The sequence below is a fragment of the Dromaius novaehollandiae genome, chromosome 2 (genome assembly GCF_036370855.1).
Source record: "Dromaius novaehollandiae isolate bDroNov1 chromosome 2, bDroNov1.hap1, whole genome shotgun sequence".
NCBI lineage: Eukaryota > Metazoa > Chordata > Aves > Casuariiformes > Dromaiidae > Dromaius > Dromaius novaehollandiae.
Window position 1 is genome coordinate 70325147 of NC_088099.1, and position 20361 is coordinate 70345507.

The 20361-nt window shown below is 41.2% G+C and overlaps 2 protein-coding genes across 4 annotated transcripts in view; one reads left to right on the forward strand and one right to left on the reverse strand.

Moving 5' to 3' along the window:
* Positions 1-793: 793 nt before the first annotated feature.
* TERT (telomerase reverse transcriptase) overlaps positions 794-20361 on the reverse strand; it is an 80758-nt gene continuing 61190 nt past the window's right edge. Inside the window, exons 20-21 of the transcript XR_010387724.1 lie at positions 8083-8204; positions 794-7344 (exon numbers count right to left, since the gene is read on the reverse strand). The gene's annotated coding sequence lies outside the window, so the exon portion shown is untranslated. The remainder of the gene's footprint in view (positions 7345-8082; positions 8205-20361) is intronic.
* The window catches only part of LOC112983040 (sodium-dependent neutral amino acid transporter B(0)AT3-like), a 39046-nt gene continuing 20143 nt past the window's right edge, over positions 1459-20361 (forward strand). For 2 of the 3 annotated variants that reach the window (XM_026099882.2, XM_064506744.1), the window contains exons 1-3: positions 1459-1621; positions 10028-10168; positions 19825-19962. In XM_026099882.2, the coding sequence (XP_025955667.1) occupies positions 1459-1621; positions 10028-10168; positions 19825-19962 (442 nt within the window). The remainder of the gene's footprint in view (positions 1622-10027; positions 10169-19824; positions 19963-20361) is intronic. The other variant, XM_064506743.1, reaches the window with a different exon arrangement.

Sequence of the window (20361 nt, forward strand, 5' to 3'; positions counted from 1 at the left end):
CCAGGCAGAAAGTGTTGATTTAATGAAGCTAGCAAGCGAACTGGCTAATCTCTTTATTACTGAGATGGTTTGGAGTGCAAAATAGCAAAACACTGGTATAACTGAAAGACAACAAAAATTGGTTCTCACACACTTCCATTTGAAGGAAAGCACTCAGCTGTTACATTCCTCAGTAACTATTTAATGAACAATAAAAATAGTCACTTGGGATTCATTGACAGGCAGGAAGTGATTAACCTCTAACAGGTATGGTAAAAGTGGACCAGATTCTAATGTCTGAATTTATATGGTCTTGCCAAGATCAGAGTCTCAGCTTGGTGTCTGCTTGGGAACATGACTGAGATCAGTCTGAATTTTCATATTGAAAGTTAAAAGTTTTTATCTATTTTCTAAGAAAAAAAATAGGTAACTAAATAGTTTCTTTGATTCTTTAATAATTGACCAAACCAGAATTGCTCTCAAAAATTTATAAAAATGAAATATTGAAAAAGTGCTTCTCAAACTATCAAATGCTATATAGATAAAAACAATTCTCAAACTGTCCTAGTCAATGTGTGCTGCGCCTTTCAAATATTTTGAATTAGTCATACCTAAGGGTGTGAATTTTCAGAAATGGAAAAGCATAATGAAAGATAGCTCCTTTGTGTTTAGTGTGCTGCACATGCTCTGGAGAGCTTGATGCAGGAGAAGCCATGTGGTTGCTCAGGCTCAAGTCCACGTGATGGCTGCATGTGGCCCACGTGTCCAAATGGCTGCCCTCAGGACTGACAAAAAGCAACTGCAAGTACATCTATAAAAATATACCTTTATCAGGCTCTTAGTGAAGCTTTAATATAACCAATGACCATTATGAAGCAATACAAGGCATGGAAGACAGTTTAATGCAGTAACAGATACATTTGATTAATATGAATTTTTATTGCATTCTTTTATTTTATGAATGTACAGAAGATGTCTTCAATCATTTAACTCTATTAACTAAGTAACAAAGGAAATGGGAACACTTCCTTTATTTGCAGATTTTTCTATTTTTAAAAAAAGCATTTTACAATTTTAACAAGTATGATTGCTGTAAAGGGTTTTATTATAATTGTTACTATTATTATTATTACCCATAGCACAAATCTTTGAAAGTATCTGAAAACATAAGAAAATAGAAAATAAAAATCTGTTTGAACCTGAGTTACCGATTAACAACATATTCCCCAGGTCTCTAATTATAGGAGGAACTGCAAAAAGTTGAGAGTGGTAACTTTGTCCATATAATAATAATTCCTGGTTTTGTCTTTAAACTGCAGCTTTTACAATGACACATTCCTTTGCATAACATAAAAAGAAAGCTCCACCTCTTTTTCCAGAATCCTTTAGTCACCTTGCATAAAAGACACAGGTTGTGAATCATACATATCTCCCTGTATATAAAGAAAGGGACCAGAGAGCCAAGGATATTTCATAAGCATGTCAAAAGATTTATCAGTTGATGTGTCACCTGAAAGCCTTAAAGAAGATGGCAGACCAAAGTGGGACAATAAGTTCCAGTACATTTTAAGCTGTATCGGATTTGCTGTCGGTTTGGGGAATGTGTGGCGATTTCCATACTTGTGTCAGATACATGGAGGCGGTAAGACTGAAATGGGACTTTGCCAAAATATTGAACTACAATTCTAATATAACTAAACTAATTTATGATGGGCATGGAAGTTGCACATTTAGATCACATTATTGTTTGACTTTTGAATTCTCATAAATGTTTTGCAAAAACTTTTTCGCCAGATAGATTAGCTTTTCCTATATGAATATATTCCATTTTAAAATGATACTTTTGCTTAGGAAATAAGACCAAATGGATGATAAGTTTCAGGAAAACCAGTGTTAAAGTTCTTACAGCACTATTGCAGTTCTGGTGGGAGGAGGGAACTGAGCTTACAGCTTATTAGCTTACGGAAAAGGGAGAAGTCCTGCCAAGGACTCAGTGAAGCAGTTCCCCAAATAAATGAAATCTGAATCTCCTTTTAGGAAACTGGAAAGGTCATTTCCCTCCTTTCTCTGATGCTTTTAGAAGTTACCCAATAATCTAGAACTGTCACTGAACAAAACTAAACCGTACCTTACTATTACTGTGAAGATATTTTAAAAGCCTAGCTGATACAATATAAACATGAAAATGCAAGGTGATGCTGCCTAAGCCATTCACTTAGCATCATAAAATATTCTGGCAAAAAATTGCTTTAGAAGCAACTTAGCAATGTAAATGGATCAGAAAAGATTAATCGATAGGTCACCATTTACAGTAGCTTTTGAGATCTGCTATGATAAACTGGCTAAAGCAGGATCATATAGCAAACTGTTTTGGCCCAGTGTGATTCATTATTTTTCAATTAACTGGAGAAGTATAAAATCCAAACCTGGAGAAACCTACAAATGACAGGAAACTTGGTTAAATCCAAGACTGTTCTACCAAGCTATCTGTATTTTTAACAGGTGGAAGCATTTTAGAAAGAAGTAGCCACACAGGGAGTCTAGTGAGTGACTGATTGAATTAAATATAAGAGGTTGTAGGATAAAAAGAATCCTGGCGTATATGAGCAGAGGAACAGGAAACAGATGGATGCATTGCACCATTAGTAAGCCTGTTTCTGTGCCCGCCTTTCAAAAGCAAGTTGAAAAATGAGAAAAAAAGCATAACAGCACAAGAATTATTCGAGGTATGGAAGACTTATGGTACAAGAAAAGACTTGAGAATTCAATCCATTTAGCTCAGGAAATTGAAAATTAAAGCATACGTTTATCATAGCCTATAAATAAGAAAATGGAAATGATTTTGATTGTAAGGAGCGCTTTAACAGTAAACATATAACAGCTGGAAGCTACAAGTAGACAAATTCAAATAAGAAAGGACAAGAAGCAACAGATCAGCTTGCTCCCAGAAGACTTCATGTTTTACACCTTTTATTTGCAGCAAGATGTGAAACTTCATGAAACTCTCTCAGATGAGTGCCATAACCAGGTAGTTAGAAACTCATAGCTGCATACACTTTTTCTCTGCATTTTCCCATTGGAATGGCTGGAAAAAGTCTGTCACTTTATTTAATGATATATGCATCCATGAGACAGGATAAATGCCTTTAGGGAGACATCCACATAGCATAAATGGCATGGGACCTGCAACAAAGGTGTTCTTCTGGAGCAGGAGCTGAAGGTCAGACAAATACCCTAGAGCATCTCAAATGGCCTTCAAATTTAGGCAACTGAATGGAGCCCAACATGCCCAGAGATGCAGCCTTGGGTGCCTGGAGAAATTTTATGTCAAAGCCAAAGCCATAAACCATAGGATCTCTCAGGAGCAGCCAGCACTTCTACAGAGTTTTCAGGATTTTGTTTTTGGAGAACTGAATTCCAGTTTTATTCCACTTTAGCTGCCTAAGTGCTTTTTGACCCTCCTCTAAACAATTACTGAGGGTAAAACAAAGTACAGTCCTGTTGCTCACTCAGCTCTAGGAAATGAAGACTGATGAAATTACCTGTGCTGAATGCAAGCAAAAAGAAAGCTGCATGGTGCCATGCTAAACCCTGTGCTAGCACGTTTTTGAATGATCTGAAGGGAGCAAAGCAACAGAGAATGGTACAAAAGGGAATGCAAAGGGATCTGTAAGGAACTTCTGGGGGAGCATATCCAGCTCAGTCAATGGACAATACAGTTATATGTGTATGGTTCAATCAGATCAGGCAAAGCTACATATATTGAGACAAAAACATATATCCTACACTTTCTAGGCATCTGTCTTTACATCAAGCCAGGAAAGAAATCTCGGGAGCTCTACAGAAAGTTCAAAACTTAAACTGAGCTAAAGAATGCATAAGATGGTGAGGACTATGGAAAAATATTATAATGACACCAGACAAAATGGTGGCATGCTATGCCTGTTACTGGTCAACTCTCACAAATAGCTATTGTCAAACCGAGGGAGGTCACAGAATTTGCTTTGTGTTCAATTTCAGACACTCATCTCAGCTGGAATGATCATAGCTTTTCTACTCACCTTGTTCCTGTGGTCCAACGTTTTCTATTTGTCCAAGCTAAGGTGTATCCAGTCTGGCACACCCATACATCTCCATCAAATGTTTAGGGACAGACAGAAATTTTTAAGAGAGAATGAAATGAATGAGAAGGATAAGAAGGGGCAGAAAAGTTATGAAAAAAAAAAGAAAGACACAGAATTAAAACAGAAACTATACTGTTCTTCTTATCTTGGAGCATGGGAACATTCAGTATAATTAACAAGCAGCATAATATAATTAACATAATGTAACATAATTAATAACTAACACAAGGTCCTCTGCAAGCAGATCCTCTGTCAATCTCATTGCACAGAGGTGCTTCTGGTGCCACAAGCTGTGGGAGATTCCCAGAACATTGTGCTTTGGGGTTTGCAGAAATCTCTATTAAGGATTAAGATGAAACATTGGTCTGTGGCCTGTTAAAAGGTTCTCATACCTTCCCATGAAGCACCATGGGTCACTTCTCAGTGCTGGAGGAAGGGGACTAGCCTTAGCTAGCTGTTTTCCAACCTTTTCAGATTCCAGCTTCACTGACAAGTACAGCAATATTCTCCTCCTGCTGGGGTTTGATCTGTCCCCTCTATCCCTCCCTCCAGGGGTCCCTTGCATCCTTGCCCAACAAACCTCTACTATCATAGGAAAAGTGTGAGTCTGAGTGCAAAGAGACCAGAGCTGACCTTCCTTATGGACAGCACAGTGCCTCAGATAGTCTGTTTGCTCATGTATCATGCACAACATGGAAGATGCTCACAGCTGGCCAGGCAGATAGAGTATGCTGATCCAGCCTGGATCTTCTCAATCACTGATACATCCCACAGCAACTGCTAGGGACAAAGCAGATAGGTTTTAGAGTTGTTTTAAAGATATTAAACATGGGGAAATGCTACAAGGACAAAGGTTGAGTCACTATTCTGCCCTACGAGTAGTAATTTTACCAGTGGAAAAATGGTATAAAACAGTCAGTAGACTCAGTAATGCTTTATAGCTACTCGCAGTGCTGCAAACAGTTGCACAAGAGAGTAGTGAATAAAGGTCAACATACTGATCTATGGCCAATGTTTGGTCACCACATTTTAAGAAAGGGTTCAAAGAACTCAACAACATGATGGACTATATAACAAAGTACTGACAAAATTATTTGGGTTTTGTGAATATTTATCCTGGAAAGCAGGTGTTAGAAGAATTTGAGTGAGTCATAAATACTACCAAGAAGACGAAGCTATTATTTGGTTTACTTGTGTATATAATGTTGTTATTTTCCTCTGCTAATTTCGGGCAGTGATGTGATTTGGGGTTGCATTTCTGAAAACAAGCAACTCAGATGCAAAATCCCAATAGAGGTGCAGGGGTACTGGAGCATAAATCCTGCCTGTGTGCACCTAAGGACATGAACAAGGGATAGACCACATGCGTTGTGATGATTGAGGAGCCCTGGGAAGTGATGTGACTCAGTGCCTGAGCCATAGCCAGGAGTGCAACAAAACCTAGTGTGAAAATGGCATAGACGTACTCTAAGGCTGAATAGCTTCTGAAGTGTGAACCACAATTTTACAAGTTTCAGAGTTAGGCAATGTATTTTTCCTCATTTCTAAATCTTTTAAACAACAAGAGATAAAATTAAGTGCTTGTGTATTTGTTTCATGTCAGCTGCTTCTCATCAGACCTCTGAACCTTATTCATCGCACATTAGTGTTACTCAGTAACTTGGGTCTAATATAATATCAGTTTTGCTGACATCTATCACCTGCTGTCGTTACTGATTATTCAGATTTATTGCCTGAGTTAAGTTAGTTATTTACTTTGCATGACTAATGGATATGAAGGTTGTTTGCCACAGTAAGTGGAGACAAACAGCAATATTCCCAGGCAACTGGAACTGTAAAAGAAATTTCTAAGGGGCTTAGTATATATTTTGGCACTTAAAACTGAGATTCAAATAAATTATATACATATACACATATGTAGTCATCTGATTATACTTCAAAAAACCTAATTATTTTAGCTGGAACTTACTGCAACGTTGTACCTCTGATTATCGTTAGTATAGATATGCCTGCCTAACACATGGGTCATAAAAATTATGCATATAGCACCTGATCCTACAGGATGAATGAAAAATACCTTTAATAGAAAATACAGTTTTATTCTAGGAAAACAAAGACGTATGAGCATTAGAATCCTACTAAACAGGGAGAGCTCTTATTAACTTCCCCGGCAATGGTTTACAAACGTTTGTAACATAGGCATTTGTAATATAAGACTAGAACTTGAACTACAACTTAGCAGTTGCCTAGCTAATTGTCTTCACAGAAGGAAAATAAAATCTGAGAGAAATGACATGTATACCTAGAAAATATCTTAAAAAAAAGGTATGTTGGGAAGAGTGGAACAGCTCATTCTTTGACAGAACAACGAATTATGTTACAAGAAGGAAAATTATGAAAGGATTAAAACCAAATGCACTAGCTCTTCAGTAAGGCATTGACCAGGATGCAAAAAAATGGGTTACTGGGTTCAATAAATGGAACAAATCATTATAGTGAAGAATTGTGAAATCACCAGAAGTTAAAGGGGTGTCTTGGGTTGCATCTTTGTTAGCGAGTAGACTGAGTCAAGAAGAACAGATCTGCAGAGTGAAATAGTTGGTGCTTAGGACCTGACATCCATGCTGTACATAGTTTAGGATTTTTTTTCTTTTAATTTCAGACTAGCTCTAGTCTAGCCCCTGGTCTGACTGAATGTCCGTTTGTGGCTGGAGTGCTTTATGTGCACTTTCAGTTTAATGTCACTTGAAGGGAGGTTGGTGCTTGAGGTCCCATTGCATGCTATGATGAGAACCAAAGTGCAGTAATTGGTGACAACTGAGACTCGCTTCAACAGAGCGGTCCTGATCTGAGCACAAACACTAACATAGGCACACTCTCACTTGCTTCTGCTTCTTACATTTCTAATATTCATGTTGTCATGTTTCTCTCCTCCTACGTAGCAAATGGAGATGTAGCTCATGCTTAAGAAAGTAACCCTGTCAGGTTTCCTGGCTGTCAATGACAAACAACCCTCAGCAAGTGGAAGAAATATTTCCCAGGGAGCACAGGGGAGGTCTCTCTTACAAAAGGCTTCCACTTCCCTTTGATCAGGCTTTAGGGGAAATGATTGGCTCTTATTTCTTCTTCTCCTAGTCCGTACAGTGGTAGCCTGATTTTGAAGTGCTCTTGTATGCTTGCTGTGCCTTCGCATGTGACAGGACTTGTTCCTCTGCTTTGTGATGTCCTTGTGCAGAACCTCCTGACAAGACAACTTTTAGCTGTTAGATTTTTGACATTTTTTTCCTGACCTTCCTTTAACAGTGCATGCCTCTGCTTTGCAGAGCGGATGCTTTATGCATTTGGGACTCTTTCTGACAGAAAGAATGATGCAGACTAAAGTTTTTCTATTTTGTCTCAAGAATGCAATTAAACGGTGCCCTGGTGATACATTTGATTTTAACAGGCATTTCTTTAGGCTTTTTAAAGCCTAAAGTAGCACATGCTTGATCATTATCATTTTTCTTGTTCAGTTTCTGAGAGGAAAACATAAGGTACTGTACTGCAGCTAAATTGCTGCTTTGGAGGCTCTGCTGGATCTTGCTTCTTAGGTCATTTCCCCCCCCCCCCCCCCCCCCTTCATTGGGGAGCACGTAGATATAAAATAATTTGCTTCCTACCACTTCATGACTGTTTCTGCTAGACCGCCCTTTTCTTGTGCCTCATAGAAGTCAAATCTACTGAGTTTCTGCTGTACCTGTGCTACACTACAGTACTTACATTTGCTGATATATTTCGTTGTACCTACGTTTGAGCTCTGTTTTATGATAACTGCTCTACTTCAGGTACCAGCAAGCTTTTTCCTTCTGCTTCTTGTATTTCTTCTTCCTTTTCTAAAGTTAAATTTCAAAAACTTTATTTAAATTCTATCTTTTGGAACATCCTTCCTATCTCTTAAATGGAGCCCTTGATTTTATTATGCTGATGAGTTCCTACTCACCATTAGGTATTTGATATTTTTCCAGTATCCTTTCTCTTTCTATGGAGAAGGGGGTTTGTTCTGGAAAAGAGTAAGCTTCAAGTGTTTGAGCAGACTGTCTTCGCTTTTCCTCTTTCATTTGCCTGAAAATGCCATAAAACAAACAAACAAATGAATTAATAACTAAAAGCATCTTTCCACACTACCAGCCACTTATTTGACCTAAGTTCTAGAAAGATGAACTCTATTAGCTCTTTCTTCTTAGCCAAATCTTCTGCCATCCTTTCAGATTTGTAGGTCACTTTTTTTCCACATCGTTCTCATGAAAACTAGTATTTTTTTCAAATGTGACATTATATGTTGTCATGTTGCAAATATGACCTGGGATGCATACAAACCGGCATAATGCAAACAGGCTTTTATTGACAGCATATGTGAACATGCTCCACTGTCAACAGTTCAGCTAGCAAACAGAAAAGGAGAGAGAGAGATAACGAAGAACAGTTTGCAGTAATTACTACACAGTTATTTCAAGTGAGATACGGTGTTTTTCTGTCCATGGCAAACTAACTGGACACCAGCCAACCTCGAAGCTATTTAGACACATTAAAGCCATAAGCCAGTACATGTACCTTATGGGATGGTTTACATGGATTAATCCATTACATGGATTGCAATTAAACGGCTACCAATTCAGAGTTGGTTTGTGTCCAGGCAAGCAGAATAAGTTTGTATCTGACTGCAAGATACTGTACTGTACTCTGCACAACGTGCTCCAGTTACATGCATGAATATTTTGCACCAGCTCTTGGACTGTCAGGTGCATGGGTGGGCCATGGCAGAGGATATCACAGTTATTCATAGCTCACCAGATCTGAAGGATGGGGTACAAGATGGAGCATGTTGAGCAGTCATGGAGCTTTGGTGCAAGGGGTGGGCATGTTCCTGCACCCTCCCCTCAATATTTACACAAAGTCTTTGATACCTCACTCCAGACTGGAATTTTTCAGGTGGTAAAATGCTTAAAAAACTATTGCGGTCCTTAACTTCCTCTGTAAATCTATTTCTTTAGGGAGCTTTTATAGCTGCCACTTAGGAACTTCCTCCAAGTAAGGGGACTACCAAGCAGAGGGTCCAAGAATCAAAGTTAGGGATTTAATATATGGTCAGACAGGAGACTGGGAAGCAAAGGTGAAATGAGATGCAAAATTAATTTACTGTATCACAGAGGCCATGTGAAGGGTCATGGAGCTGGATGTTGTATCATTAGCTGTTAGGAGGCATATATATACATCCAGGTTCCCAACAGCACAGGCTGTCCCTGGCCCAGCAGGGCAGCCATGAGAGACAGAAGGAAGATGTGATGAGTAAAGGACACAAATCTAGGGGAAATTAGGTTTTATCACTTCCACAACCCACAGACCAACTTTAGTCTTACTTCCAGTTTTTCAGGTTCTGCACTCTGAGCAAAACTTCATGTAATAACATAGTCTGGTCTCTTAGGGGTCTCCAACGCAAAAACCTGCCTACCCAGTGAGAAATGGCAACCCTGCCACTTCAGTTTGACCCACACATGATAGAAAAGACACTGTAGAAGAAAAAAAAAAAAAAAAAAAAGGAACAGCATGACACCTGAACTTTTAGAATTAAAATAATTCACAAGCACTATTATACTTTTTAAATTTAAGAGTTTCCAGAAAGGAAAAATGGAGTAAATCGTGAGGCTATACAGAGCTTTTCTGTTAATGAACTGTAACAATGCCTGAGAAGAAGGATCTGAGTTCTTCCCCATGCATCTTCGCTAACAAAACTACCCGTAACAGATGGTATCAGAATAGCCCTTGCCCTTCCCCTCTCAACACATCTTACAAGGACTTTGTTACAGTCATAACATAGAGGAGATAACAGTAGTTTAACCGAGATGTAGATAATCCTGTCGCTCAATTGCACTTAATTATGTTTTCAGGAGCGTTCTTGATCCCATACTTCATTGCTCTTATCTTCGAAGGAATCCCACTGTTACACCTCGAACTTGCCCTAGGACAGCGCCTGAGGAGAGGCAGCATTGGTGCCTGGAATACCATCTCGCCTTACCTTGGAGGAGTCGGTGGGTCTCCCAGGGTCCTGACTGAAAGAAGTACAGCCGCACTCTCACTTAGCACTCACTTCCTATGGAGTCCTGCCTAATAATTAGAATTATCACTCCTGTAGTGCAGTAAAAACTCACTAGATTGTGAAATGAATCAGCAAGTTAAGTGAATTAGGCTGACTCCTGCAACGCTGAGGAGCTCACTGTGCCCCAGCGGTGTCTGAAGTGGCAAGCCAGGTGCTTACACTGTCTGTGCAGCGAATCGGCTTGGGCACGTGGGGCTGACCCACTACAAGCTGTGTTGAGCCCGCACTGCCCCATTCCTACCATATCTTGGAGCTTGTGCAGCATCTTCAGAGCCCATTCAGAAGCCAGTCTTGTCCCTCCAGGAGCAGCTGGGACTGGAAGGGGGACAGGAGGATAGGCAGTCGGGAGCAGGAGCCCAGCACTTGGGCTTCCTAAGCTCAAAGAGCTACAGCACCTGGGCAAACTCCTCTCCAGGAGCGAGGAGTGCACTGGGGCTAGTGAAGGGAGATTATTAACATGATAGTGCGCATCAGACTGGTGTGCAGTGCTGTACTGACACTTTTTTTTAATACTGAAAGCACACACCCCTTCAGGCAAAGCCTTGTGTCCTGCAGACACTACTAGGCTGCAGAGCGAATGGGAGCGATTGGCTTCTGGAGGGCTGAATGACCAGCTCTACCTGTTTCGAGGCAGGCCTGTGGGTGTGCATGGGAGGAGAGATGGTGGATGAGGAGCTGTCTAAGGACAATAGGGCAGCCAGGGAAAAATACCTGGCAGCAGGGTGGTGCCTCCAGCTAAACCCATCGCCTAGGATTAGGTGTGTCCATTCTCCCTTTACAAAAATGAAAGCAGGCACAATCACTGGTTGCTGTTCTTCCTTCCTTATTCTAGGAGCAAAGCAGCTCTCAGTTCAGGGTATATGTGTTGTCCGAAAAGCGGATTCGTTGCCCGGTGTGCAATGAGCCAATAATTACACACTCAGGAGAGACATTTATTTATTTATTTCAGAGTTGCGCAAGCCTGGGTGCTCGGTGGTCTCCCACAAATCGAGCACACCCCCCCCCCCCCCCAACTTTTCAGGTAGCATTTATACAATCAAATTTGCCATATTTGTGACTTCCTTCCTCTTATTGCCATATTTGTGACTTCCTTCCTCTTTCACACTGATTGGTTAATGATTTCTTCACATTTCCCTGGGTCCCACCCCTACTTCTCAAGGTCCTGATCAATTAATTAACACTGCCCCAGCTGGGTCAGTAGGTGTTATCTTCCAAGGCCCTGAGGAAGAAGACATAATCCAGACCCCTTAATCATCACTGTTTTAACAGTGAGAGGAAGCTTTTTACTTCCCAAGGTCCTGGCGTCCAAACAGGCCTTATTTCTCAGCCTTGGCATCCTCCCTTCTGGAGAGTGGGGCACAGGAATGCAGACTGCTTGTAACTCCCTTATCTTTCCAGCCTGCACCAGCTCTGAGGCCTTTTCTTAACAAACTAGGAGCGCGGCCTAAGGCTTCAGCAAATTTAGCTACTTATGCTAAGCAAATTCTACCTAAGATAGAAGTTATCCAAATCTACCTACTTCAAACATTCTTTCTGAGCTTCTCAGGGTTGTCTTGTAACAATTCCCCCCTTTGAGACTTATATGATCATTTTCATATTAGTCTCACTCTTTTAAAATCTTTCCCATATTAGTTTCATATAACACTTAGAAATGCATTGAATCACTACATAAACGCATACAAAAATTACTAGCACCAATCCTAGAATTGTTAAACATTTTTTAACCCATGAGCTCACATCAGGGAACCAGGAAGTCAACCATTTCCATATTTCTTCAATCCGAAAGAAGTATCATCTTTCTGAACCTCATGTAAGATTTCAGTCTGCTTCCAGATTTCATTTAGATCGGTAGAAATTCTCCCGCTTTGATCCACATATACACAGCAACTAGTATTTATTACTGTACATACGCCTCCCTGAGATGCCAATAACATAAAGCTGCAATGGCATCAGAGGTTTTATCACTCACTCCCGATTGTGGAAACAGCCACCTTACAAATGACTGAAACCTAGTAGGTCGATCTGTTCCATAATTACTTCCAAATGGAGATTGTGATTCCAAAATCCTTCCTGATTCCCTTTAATTGTTTGGCTCAGGTAACCTAGAAAAGCTAACCACCACATTTCTCCCCTGGTTATTAAGGACAACATCATTTTTACACAGATACCATAACAACAATATTAACCCTATTCCTAACAAACAGATTAAAGCAATTCTTCCCTGAATACAATCTAAATTTAAAACCGATTTGCTTCCAATACAACTCATATATCTTTATATATTTTTAACTTTAAAGGTTGAACTTGTTCAGCTTTCCACGTCTCTCGAGGTACTGCTTTCACTCGGGTATAGTGGATCCAGGAATCAATTCCCTGCAGTTTCACAGCAGTATTTGTTGTTAGCAGTACAAGATACGGTCCCCTCCACTTTTCTACCAACGGCTCGTCCTTCCAGGTCCGAAGGTGCACTTGATCTCCTGGCTGGAATGAATGTACAGGTGAATCTAAAAGTACAGGAGATCTTAACTGGATGTACCTACGGAGAGAAGTAAGAACCTTTGCCATAGACAAGAGATAATCACTTAAAATTTGATCGCCCTTAACGTGCATTTGAATTTCATTTCCAGTTAAATTTACAGTGTAAGGTTTACCATACAGAATCTCAAATGGACTAACTTTCTCCCTAACCCTTGGGGTTATTCTGATTCTTAATAATGCCAGAGGTAAAACATCAGTCCATTTCATCTGAGTCTCCTGACACAATTTTCCTACCTGTCTCTTAATGGTTTGATTCATTCTTTCCACTTTTCCACTGGATTGTGGCCTCCAGGGGGTATGTAAGTCCCATTTAATTTGTAGTATTTTTGAGATTTGCTGTACTATTTCTGCTATAAAATGAGGTCCTCTATCTGAAGAAAACCCTTCTGGTACCCCAAATCTTGGTATAATTTCTTTTAATAACATTTTTACTACCTCCCTGGCCTTATTGGTACGGCACGGGAAAGCTTCAGGCCATCCTGAAAAGGTGTCAACAATTACCAACAAATATTTATATCCATTACATTTTGGTAATTCAGAAAAATCAATTTGCCAGTAATCCCCGGGCATAAAGCCCCTTTTTACTTCCCCTGGGGGGGGCTTCTTCTGAATCTTGGGATTATTTCTAAGACAGATTTCACATTTTTGTGTAATACCTTTTGCAATTATTAGCATACTGACTCCCACAGCAAATCTTTTAACTGTTTCAACAAGTGACTCGGCTCCCATGTGGGTGCTATCATGTATTTGCTTCATCAGCTTCTTCATTATCGGCAAAGTTACCACACATTGTCCAGTAGATGTCACCCACCATCCCTCGGGAGTTTTTATGCATTTCAGTATTTCTGCTAATTTATTTTCTTTTTCAGTGTATACTGGAATTTCCATTTTTAACATTCTTTCTGGAACTAAGGCTGCCACCGACACGGATAATGCTGCCCTTTTTGCAGCCTCATCGGCCCTTTTGTTCCCTTTAACTATGTCAGTCTGTCCGGACTGGTGCGCTTTGCAATGCATTACTGCTATTTCTTTGGGTTTATTAACTGCTTTGAGTAGTCCCATAATCTCCTTACTGTATTTTATAGGATTCCCTTGAGAAGATAGCAATCCTCTTTCTTTCCAAATTGCGCCGTGGGCATGTATAACCCCAAAGGCGTATTTTGAATCTGTAAACACATTAGTTCGTTTTCCCTCTGATAATTCCAGAGCCCGGGTTAAAGCAATCAGTTCTGCTTTCTGGGCAGATGTATTTGCTGGTAGCGATCTTGCTTCGATTTCTCCTTCCAAAGTGACAACAGCGTATCCGGCCCTTCTTTCTCCCTTTACTATAAAACTGCTCCCATCGGTAAATAATTCCCAGTCTGGATTCTGCAACGGAATATCTCTCAAATCTGGACGGCTGGAATATACTCGCTCAATAGTTTGCAGACAGTCATGAGCCAACCTCCCCTCTTCATGGACTGGTAATAGAGATGCCGGATTAAGGGTATTAGACACCTTCATGGTTACATCTTCTTGCTCAAGTATCACTGCCTGGTACTGCACCATCCTACTTGGGGATAACCAGTGATGCCCTTTTTGTTCTAAAACTGCTGCAACAGCATGTGGCACATAAACAGTCACTTTTTGTCCCAATGTCAATTTCCGTGCCTCTTGTATTAACAGCACAGCAGCTGCAACTGCTCTGAGGCATCCTGGCCACCCTGCACTTACTTTATCCAGCTGTCTTGAAAAATAAGCCACAGGTCTTTTCCAGTTTCCTAAAGTCTGTACAAGCACTCCCAAAGCCTGGTGCCCTCTCTCATGTACATAAAGCTCAAATGGCTTTGTTAGGTTCGGAAGTCCTAATGCAGGGGCACTCATGAGAGCAATCTTGATTTCATCAAATCCTTTTCGGCACTCTGGAGTCCACTCCAGCAAGTCTCCCGGCCCCTTAACAGCTTCATATAAAGGCTTTGCCATTAATCCAAAATTAGGTATCCACAGGCGACACCACCCAGCCATTCCTAAAAATCCCCTGAGTTCTCTTTTTGATTTTGGGGGGGCGATCTGACAAATCGCTTCTTTTCTTTCGATTCCTAATCTTCTCTCCCCCTGGGATATTTCAAATCCTAGATAGATTACGCTTTCCTTCATGATCTGTACTTTTTTCCGAGATACCCTGTATCCCGCTGTTCCCAGAAAATTTAATAAACTGATGGTTGTTTCTCTACATTCTTCAATAGTGTCTGCCCCCAGTAAGATATCGTCCACATACTGTAATAAGGTAGTGGTCTCTTTCTTACCTTGCCATAATTCTAATTCTTTTGCAAGTACATTACCAAAAATTGTAGGACTGTTCTTGAATCCTTGAGGGAGTACTGTCCAGCACAACTGCATTTTGCGTTTCGTTGTAGGACTTTCCCACTCAAAGGCGAATAATTGCTGACTTTGTTCCTCCAAAGGGATACAGAAGAAAGCATCTTTTAAGTCCAATACTGTAAAATAGACGTTGGAATCATTTATCGTTGTTAACAAAGTGTATGGATTGGGTACCACCGGGTGCACATCAGTCACTATCTGGTTAATAGCTCGCAAATCCTGTACTAGACGATATTCTTGTGAATGTGGTTTTCTTACAGGCAGGATTGGAGTATTGTACTCGGATTGACATTCTCTCAACAGTCCATACTTTAAGAAATTATTAATCATAGGCTCCAGTCCAACACGGGCCTCTAACTTCATGGGATACTGTTTTCGCCTTACCGGTTTAGCTCCTTGTTTTAATTCCACCTTTACCGGCTCTGCACATCTGGCTCTTCCAGGTTTCTCCGTTGCCCACGCAAAAGGGATTACTGCGTCCATTACTTCAGAGGGAATTTCACTTGGTCCATCCTCCACCTGTTCGGAATCCAGTGTTTTCTGCAACATATATGCTTGTGCCTTCCAGGCGTTACTTTGTGGAATGTGCACCTTAACTTTGTTTTGATCAAAGGTTATCTGTGCCCCCAGTTTATTCAGTAAATCCCTCCCCATTAGGGGTAATGGGCATTCTGGCATGTATAAGAATTCATGTGTTAACACTTTATTTCCTATTTCACATTTAATTGGTTGACAGAAAGGTTTAACCTCTCGCTTTCCCGTGGCCCCAATTACTGGCATAGAGAATTTACTCATTGGTCCCTTACAGCTATTTAGTACTGAGTGTGCTGCTCCAGTGTCTACTAAAAATTTAACTGTTTCGTTCCCCAGCTTTACTGAAACCAGGGGTTCGGCTGGGGAATCCAATTCCTCAACCCCCGGTCCCCGTCAGTCTGAATCCTCTGTACCAATCATGAGCAAATCTGCCTCTGGAACAGATGCAGACTCAGGTTTCCAATGATCTGTTTGTCTCTTCGGGCACTCATTTTTCCAGTGCCCCTTCCCCCTGCAAATTGCACACTGATCTCTCCTTAGCGGAATTCTATCTCTTAAATTCCCTCTTACTCTATACCCTCTTCTACGTCCTTGTCCTTTCGGAAAACTCCCTCCCTGAGAGGGAGTTTGTGCTTGGGCAAATGCAGCTGCCAAGATTGCAGCATTTTGCCTCTTATCTTTCAGTTTCTCCTTTTGTTTTTCCTTTCTCTCTACTTCTTCCCTATTATTGTACACCTTATATGCAATTTCTATTAATTGCGATATCGACATTCCCGACATACCATCTACTTTCTGAAGCTTTCTCCTTATATCTGGTGCTGATTGTCCTACAAATAATGTAGTAAAAGTTATTTTATTTGCTTCGTCCTCGGGATCCAAGTCTGTCCATTTTCGGGCAGTTTCACATAACCGCTCGTAAAATGCAGAGGGATCCTCAGTCTTACCCTGTGCGACTTGATATAGTTTTGCAATATTTGTGGGCCTAGGCACTCCATGCTTTACCCCATATAGTATTAACTGTTGGTACTGTTTAGTCATTAACCTGCCTGCCCCTGTGTTTTGATCCCAACCCGGTTTCCGGGTCGGCATAAAACGGTCTGGTCTGTCTCTGGCATTTTGCTTTTCATTTTCCTCTTGAGCTTTATCTAATACCATTCTTTTCTCCTCAGGTGAAAGCAAAGTATTTAAAAGCCCTTGTAAATCCTGCCAATCTGGATTATGATTTTCAATTATCATTTTAAAGGATTGATACATTTTTTCTGGATTTTCTCGGTACGACCCGGTAGACTCCTTCCAATTCATTAAATCTGTAGTTGAAAAAGGGACCTTCACATACACAGGCATCCCGTCTGGTCCGACTGCTTGACGCAGCGGGGCCTGAATCACGGGATTTTGTTGAGCCCGAGTGGCCCGAGTTCTGCCTGCAATCGGGCTACATGCCTCACTTCCCTTATTTCTGCTATTAACACTATCTTGATCTCTTTCAGGAGAGACCAATAATTGTACATCCTCTTCCTCATCACCCGCTTTTAAACATCTTTTCCCAATGCTACAAGCAGAGCAACACCGAGACATTTTCTCTTTGTTTCCCATCATCATTAACACATTTGAATCAGAAATCAACAGCTTACATTTTTTTCTAGTTTCATGATCATTTCTCAGAGAGAAGAACAAATCTACATATGGGACCTCATCCCATTTGTTCTGTCTTCTGCAAAACAACATAAGTTGCAAGATTGTATTATAGTTTAGCGTTCCCATTTCTGGCCATTTTTCCTCATCTTCCAGTTTATACATTGGCCACCACTGAGTACAGTATTCCTTTAATTTTCTCCTTGTTAAAGGATTCCCACCAAACTTTCTCCAATGTTTCAGGATGCATCCTAAAGGAGAACAGGAGGATACCCCCACAGATTGTCCTGTTCCCATATTACCACCCTTAAAAGAACGTTCTTACCAATTACGCTTTCGTACACTCCAGTCGTCACTGTCCAAACGTGTACAAAGCTTACCTTTGGTTACCACAACCAATTACCCTTGTATCATACCCTTTATGCAATGTCTCTTAATAATTACTGCGTTGCACCTTTGAGTCGCTTACCTGTTCCGACCAGGGAGGGTGCTCACGGAGTCCCCGAACAAAACGGTCGGTGCGCGCTGGAGTCTGATGAGCAGCGTCTCCCTGCCGGAACTGGCAAGACGATCCGGGCAAGGCTTTACAGCGAGGGTCCCACCAGAGTCGCCAGAAAACTGTTGTCCGAAAAGCGGATTCGTTGCCCGGTGTGCAATGAGCCAATAATTACACACTCAGGAGAGACATTTATTTATTTATTTCAGAGTTGCGCAAGCCTGGGTGCTCGGTGGTCTCCCACAAATCGAGCACACCCCCCCCCCCCCCCAACTTTTCAGGTAGCATTTATACAATCAAATTTGCCATATTTGTGACTTCCTTCCTCTTATTGCCATATTTGTGACTTCCTTCCTCTTTCACACTGATTGGTTAATGATTTCTTCACATTTCCCTGGGTCCCACCCCTACTTCTCAAGGTCCTGATCAATTAATTAACACTGCCCCAGCTGGGTCAGTAGGTGTTATCTTCCAAGGCCCTGAGGAAGAAGACATAATCCAGACCCCTTAATCATCACTGTTTTAACAGTGAGAGGAAGCTTTTTACTTCCCAAGGTCCTGGCGTCCAAACAGGCCTTATTTCTCAGCCTTGGCATCCTCCCTTCTGGAGAGTGGGGCACAGGAATGCAGACTGCTTGTAACTCCCTTATCTTTCCAGCCTGCACCAGCTCTGAGGCCTTTTCTTAACAAACTAGGAGCGCGGCCTAAGGCTTCAGCAAATTTAGCTACTTATGCTAAGCAAATTCTACCTAAGATAGAAGTTATCCAAATCTACCTACTTCAAACATTCTTTCTGAGCTTCTCAGGGTTGTCTTGTAACATATGTGCATAACTTGGGACAAAAGAATGCCTTCATGCAGCTATAGCATGCTGTAAAACCTCAGTCACTTTCAGCATCTGCTATCAAAGTTGTACCATGTTGTAGAAAATACTGAATTATTTAATGTAGCAAAGATTGCAAGCCTTCCACATAAGCTGTTGAACTCCTGGGCCTCCCTTAGGCCAAATAATACTCTAGGTGTTTCGTAGGAACTGAAGCAACTTAAAAAATAGAGCTTTAGCAAGAGAGACTCTTCCAGGAAGCTCTCATTTCTGATTCAGCTTGCTTTTATGAGAGATATTAGCAGCATTCTGTGTTTAAGTCACCCTGCTTCCTACGCTAGACAATGTGCTCCTGGTAATCAGGTGCCCTGCAGCGCAGTCCCTGTCTTCTTTTCAGCAAAGCACAATCTCCATCAGGAAGTTTTCAAGGCCAGACTGAATAAAGCCCTCAGTAATCTGGCTTGACCCTACAGGTGCTTTGAGCAGGAGGTCCCTTCGAACCTGAATTTTCCTATGATTTCCTCAAAATGGAGCTGCCTTTACAAGTGGACTGGCACCAGGGACTCAGAGTGAGTTTTCCTCCCAGTTCTCTGCCCTGAGAGGACTCTACAGCCAGCTATACCCTGAATGTCTGATCCCAGCTGGACAGTGCGCCTGAAGAAGGCATCTGTCTCTTGCATTTTTCATATTATACAATGTTAATGAGGTCGCAGAAAACTCAATTCTTACCTCATACCTGAAAGCGATCCCAGCCTGAGTAGCCTGAGAAGAGGATATTCCTGAGGTGCTCAGCTGGTAGTTTTAAGACAAGCGTGAAAAGCCCAGATGTCTGGGGCTTAAAAGCTCTCCTGCTTCTGGTGCTCCCAAACTCCTGACATCAGCATTTCTCACCAGCTTGCTCAGCTGGCTGCACTGCCTTGGCCACACTGTCATAGGGCTTGCTGGCACACAGTTCCCCAAAAGGTAAAAGCCTGAGCACAGTGCAGGCGAAGGGACAGACAGAGAGCACCAGCCTTCCTGGAGCAAGGCTGGCAACCTGCATGGTTGCCAACACCAGCATGTGGACGCAGATGCATGTCCTTCCTGTGAAAATCTCCAGAAAAAATAACTTGAAAAATTAGGAAATGTGAACTTCTTAGAGCAAGTGCTGTCACTGACAATTTTTTCCAGTGCTTTTTTAACCTGAGATCTTGTGCCTTCTGCAGGAGTTGGCTCATGGATGGTGTCAGTTCTGGTGAGCTTGTACTACAACACTGTTTTAACCTGGGTGATGTGGTATTTCATAAACTCCTTCCAAGAGCCCCTTCCTTGGAGTGTTTGTCCTCTAAATGAGAACAGAACAGGTAACTACTGACCATTTCAAATGTCTTTAGTAGCAAAAGGTAGATCACAAATGTTACTGCTTTAGGCTTTGGGAGCTAGTGGTAGGAAAAGGAAGCTTTGTTCATTTTTTATTCTTGCAGTATGGTACAAATTCTGCAGTACCAGTTTGAAAGAGCATCTTCAGCTTTCTCACTAGGACAAGAATAGCACTTTATCAAGACATGTGAGACTTATCACAGACCACATATCAAGACACATGAGACTGTGAACATAAATTAAGAACCAAGGTTATGACTACATCTTTCAGTAACTGCTTTAAACAAAACTGCTTTAAACAAGTTTTCATTAGGTGGTGATATGACTCATTACTAGCTCTTATAAAAACCTTTCACCTCATTTAACATGTGCTGAGAAAGATC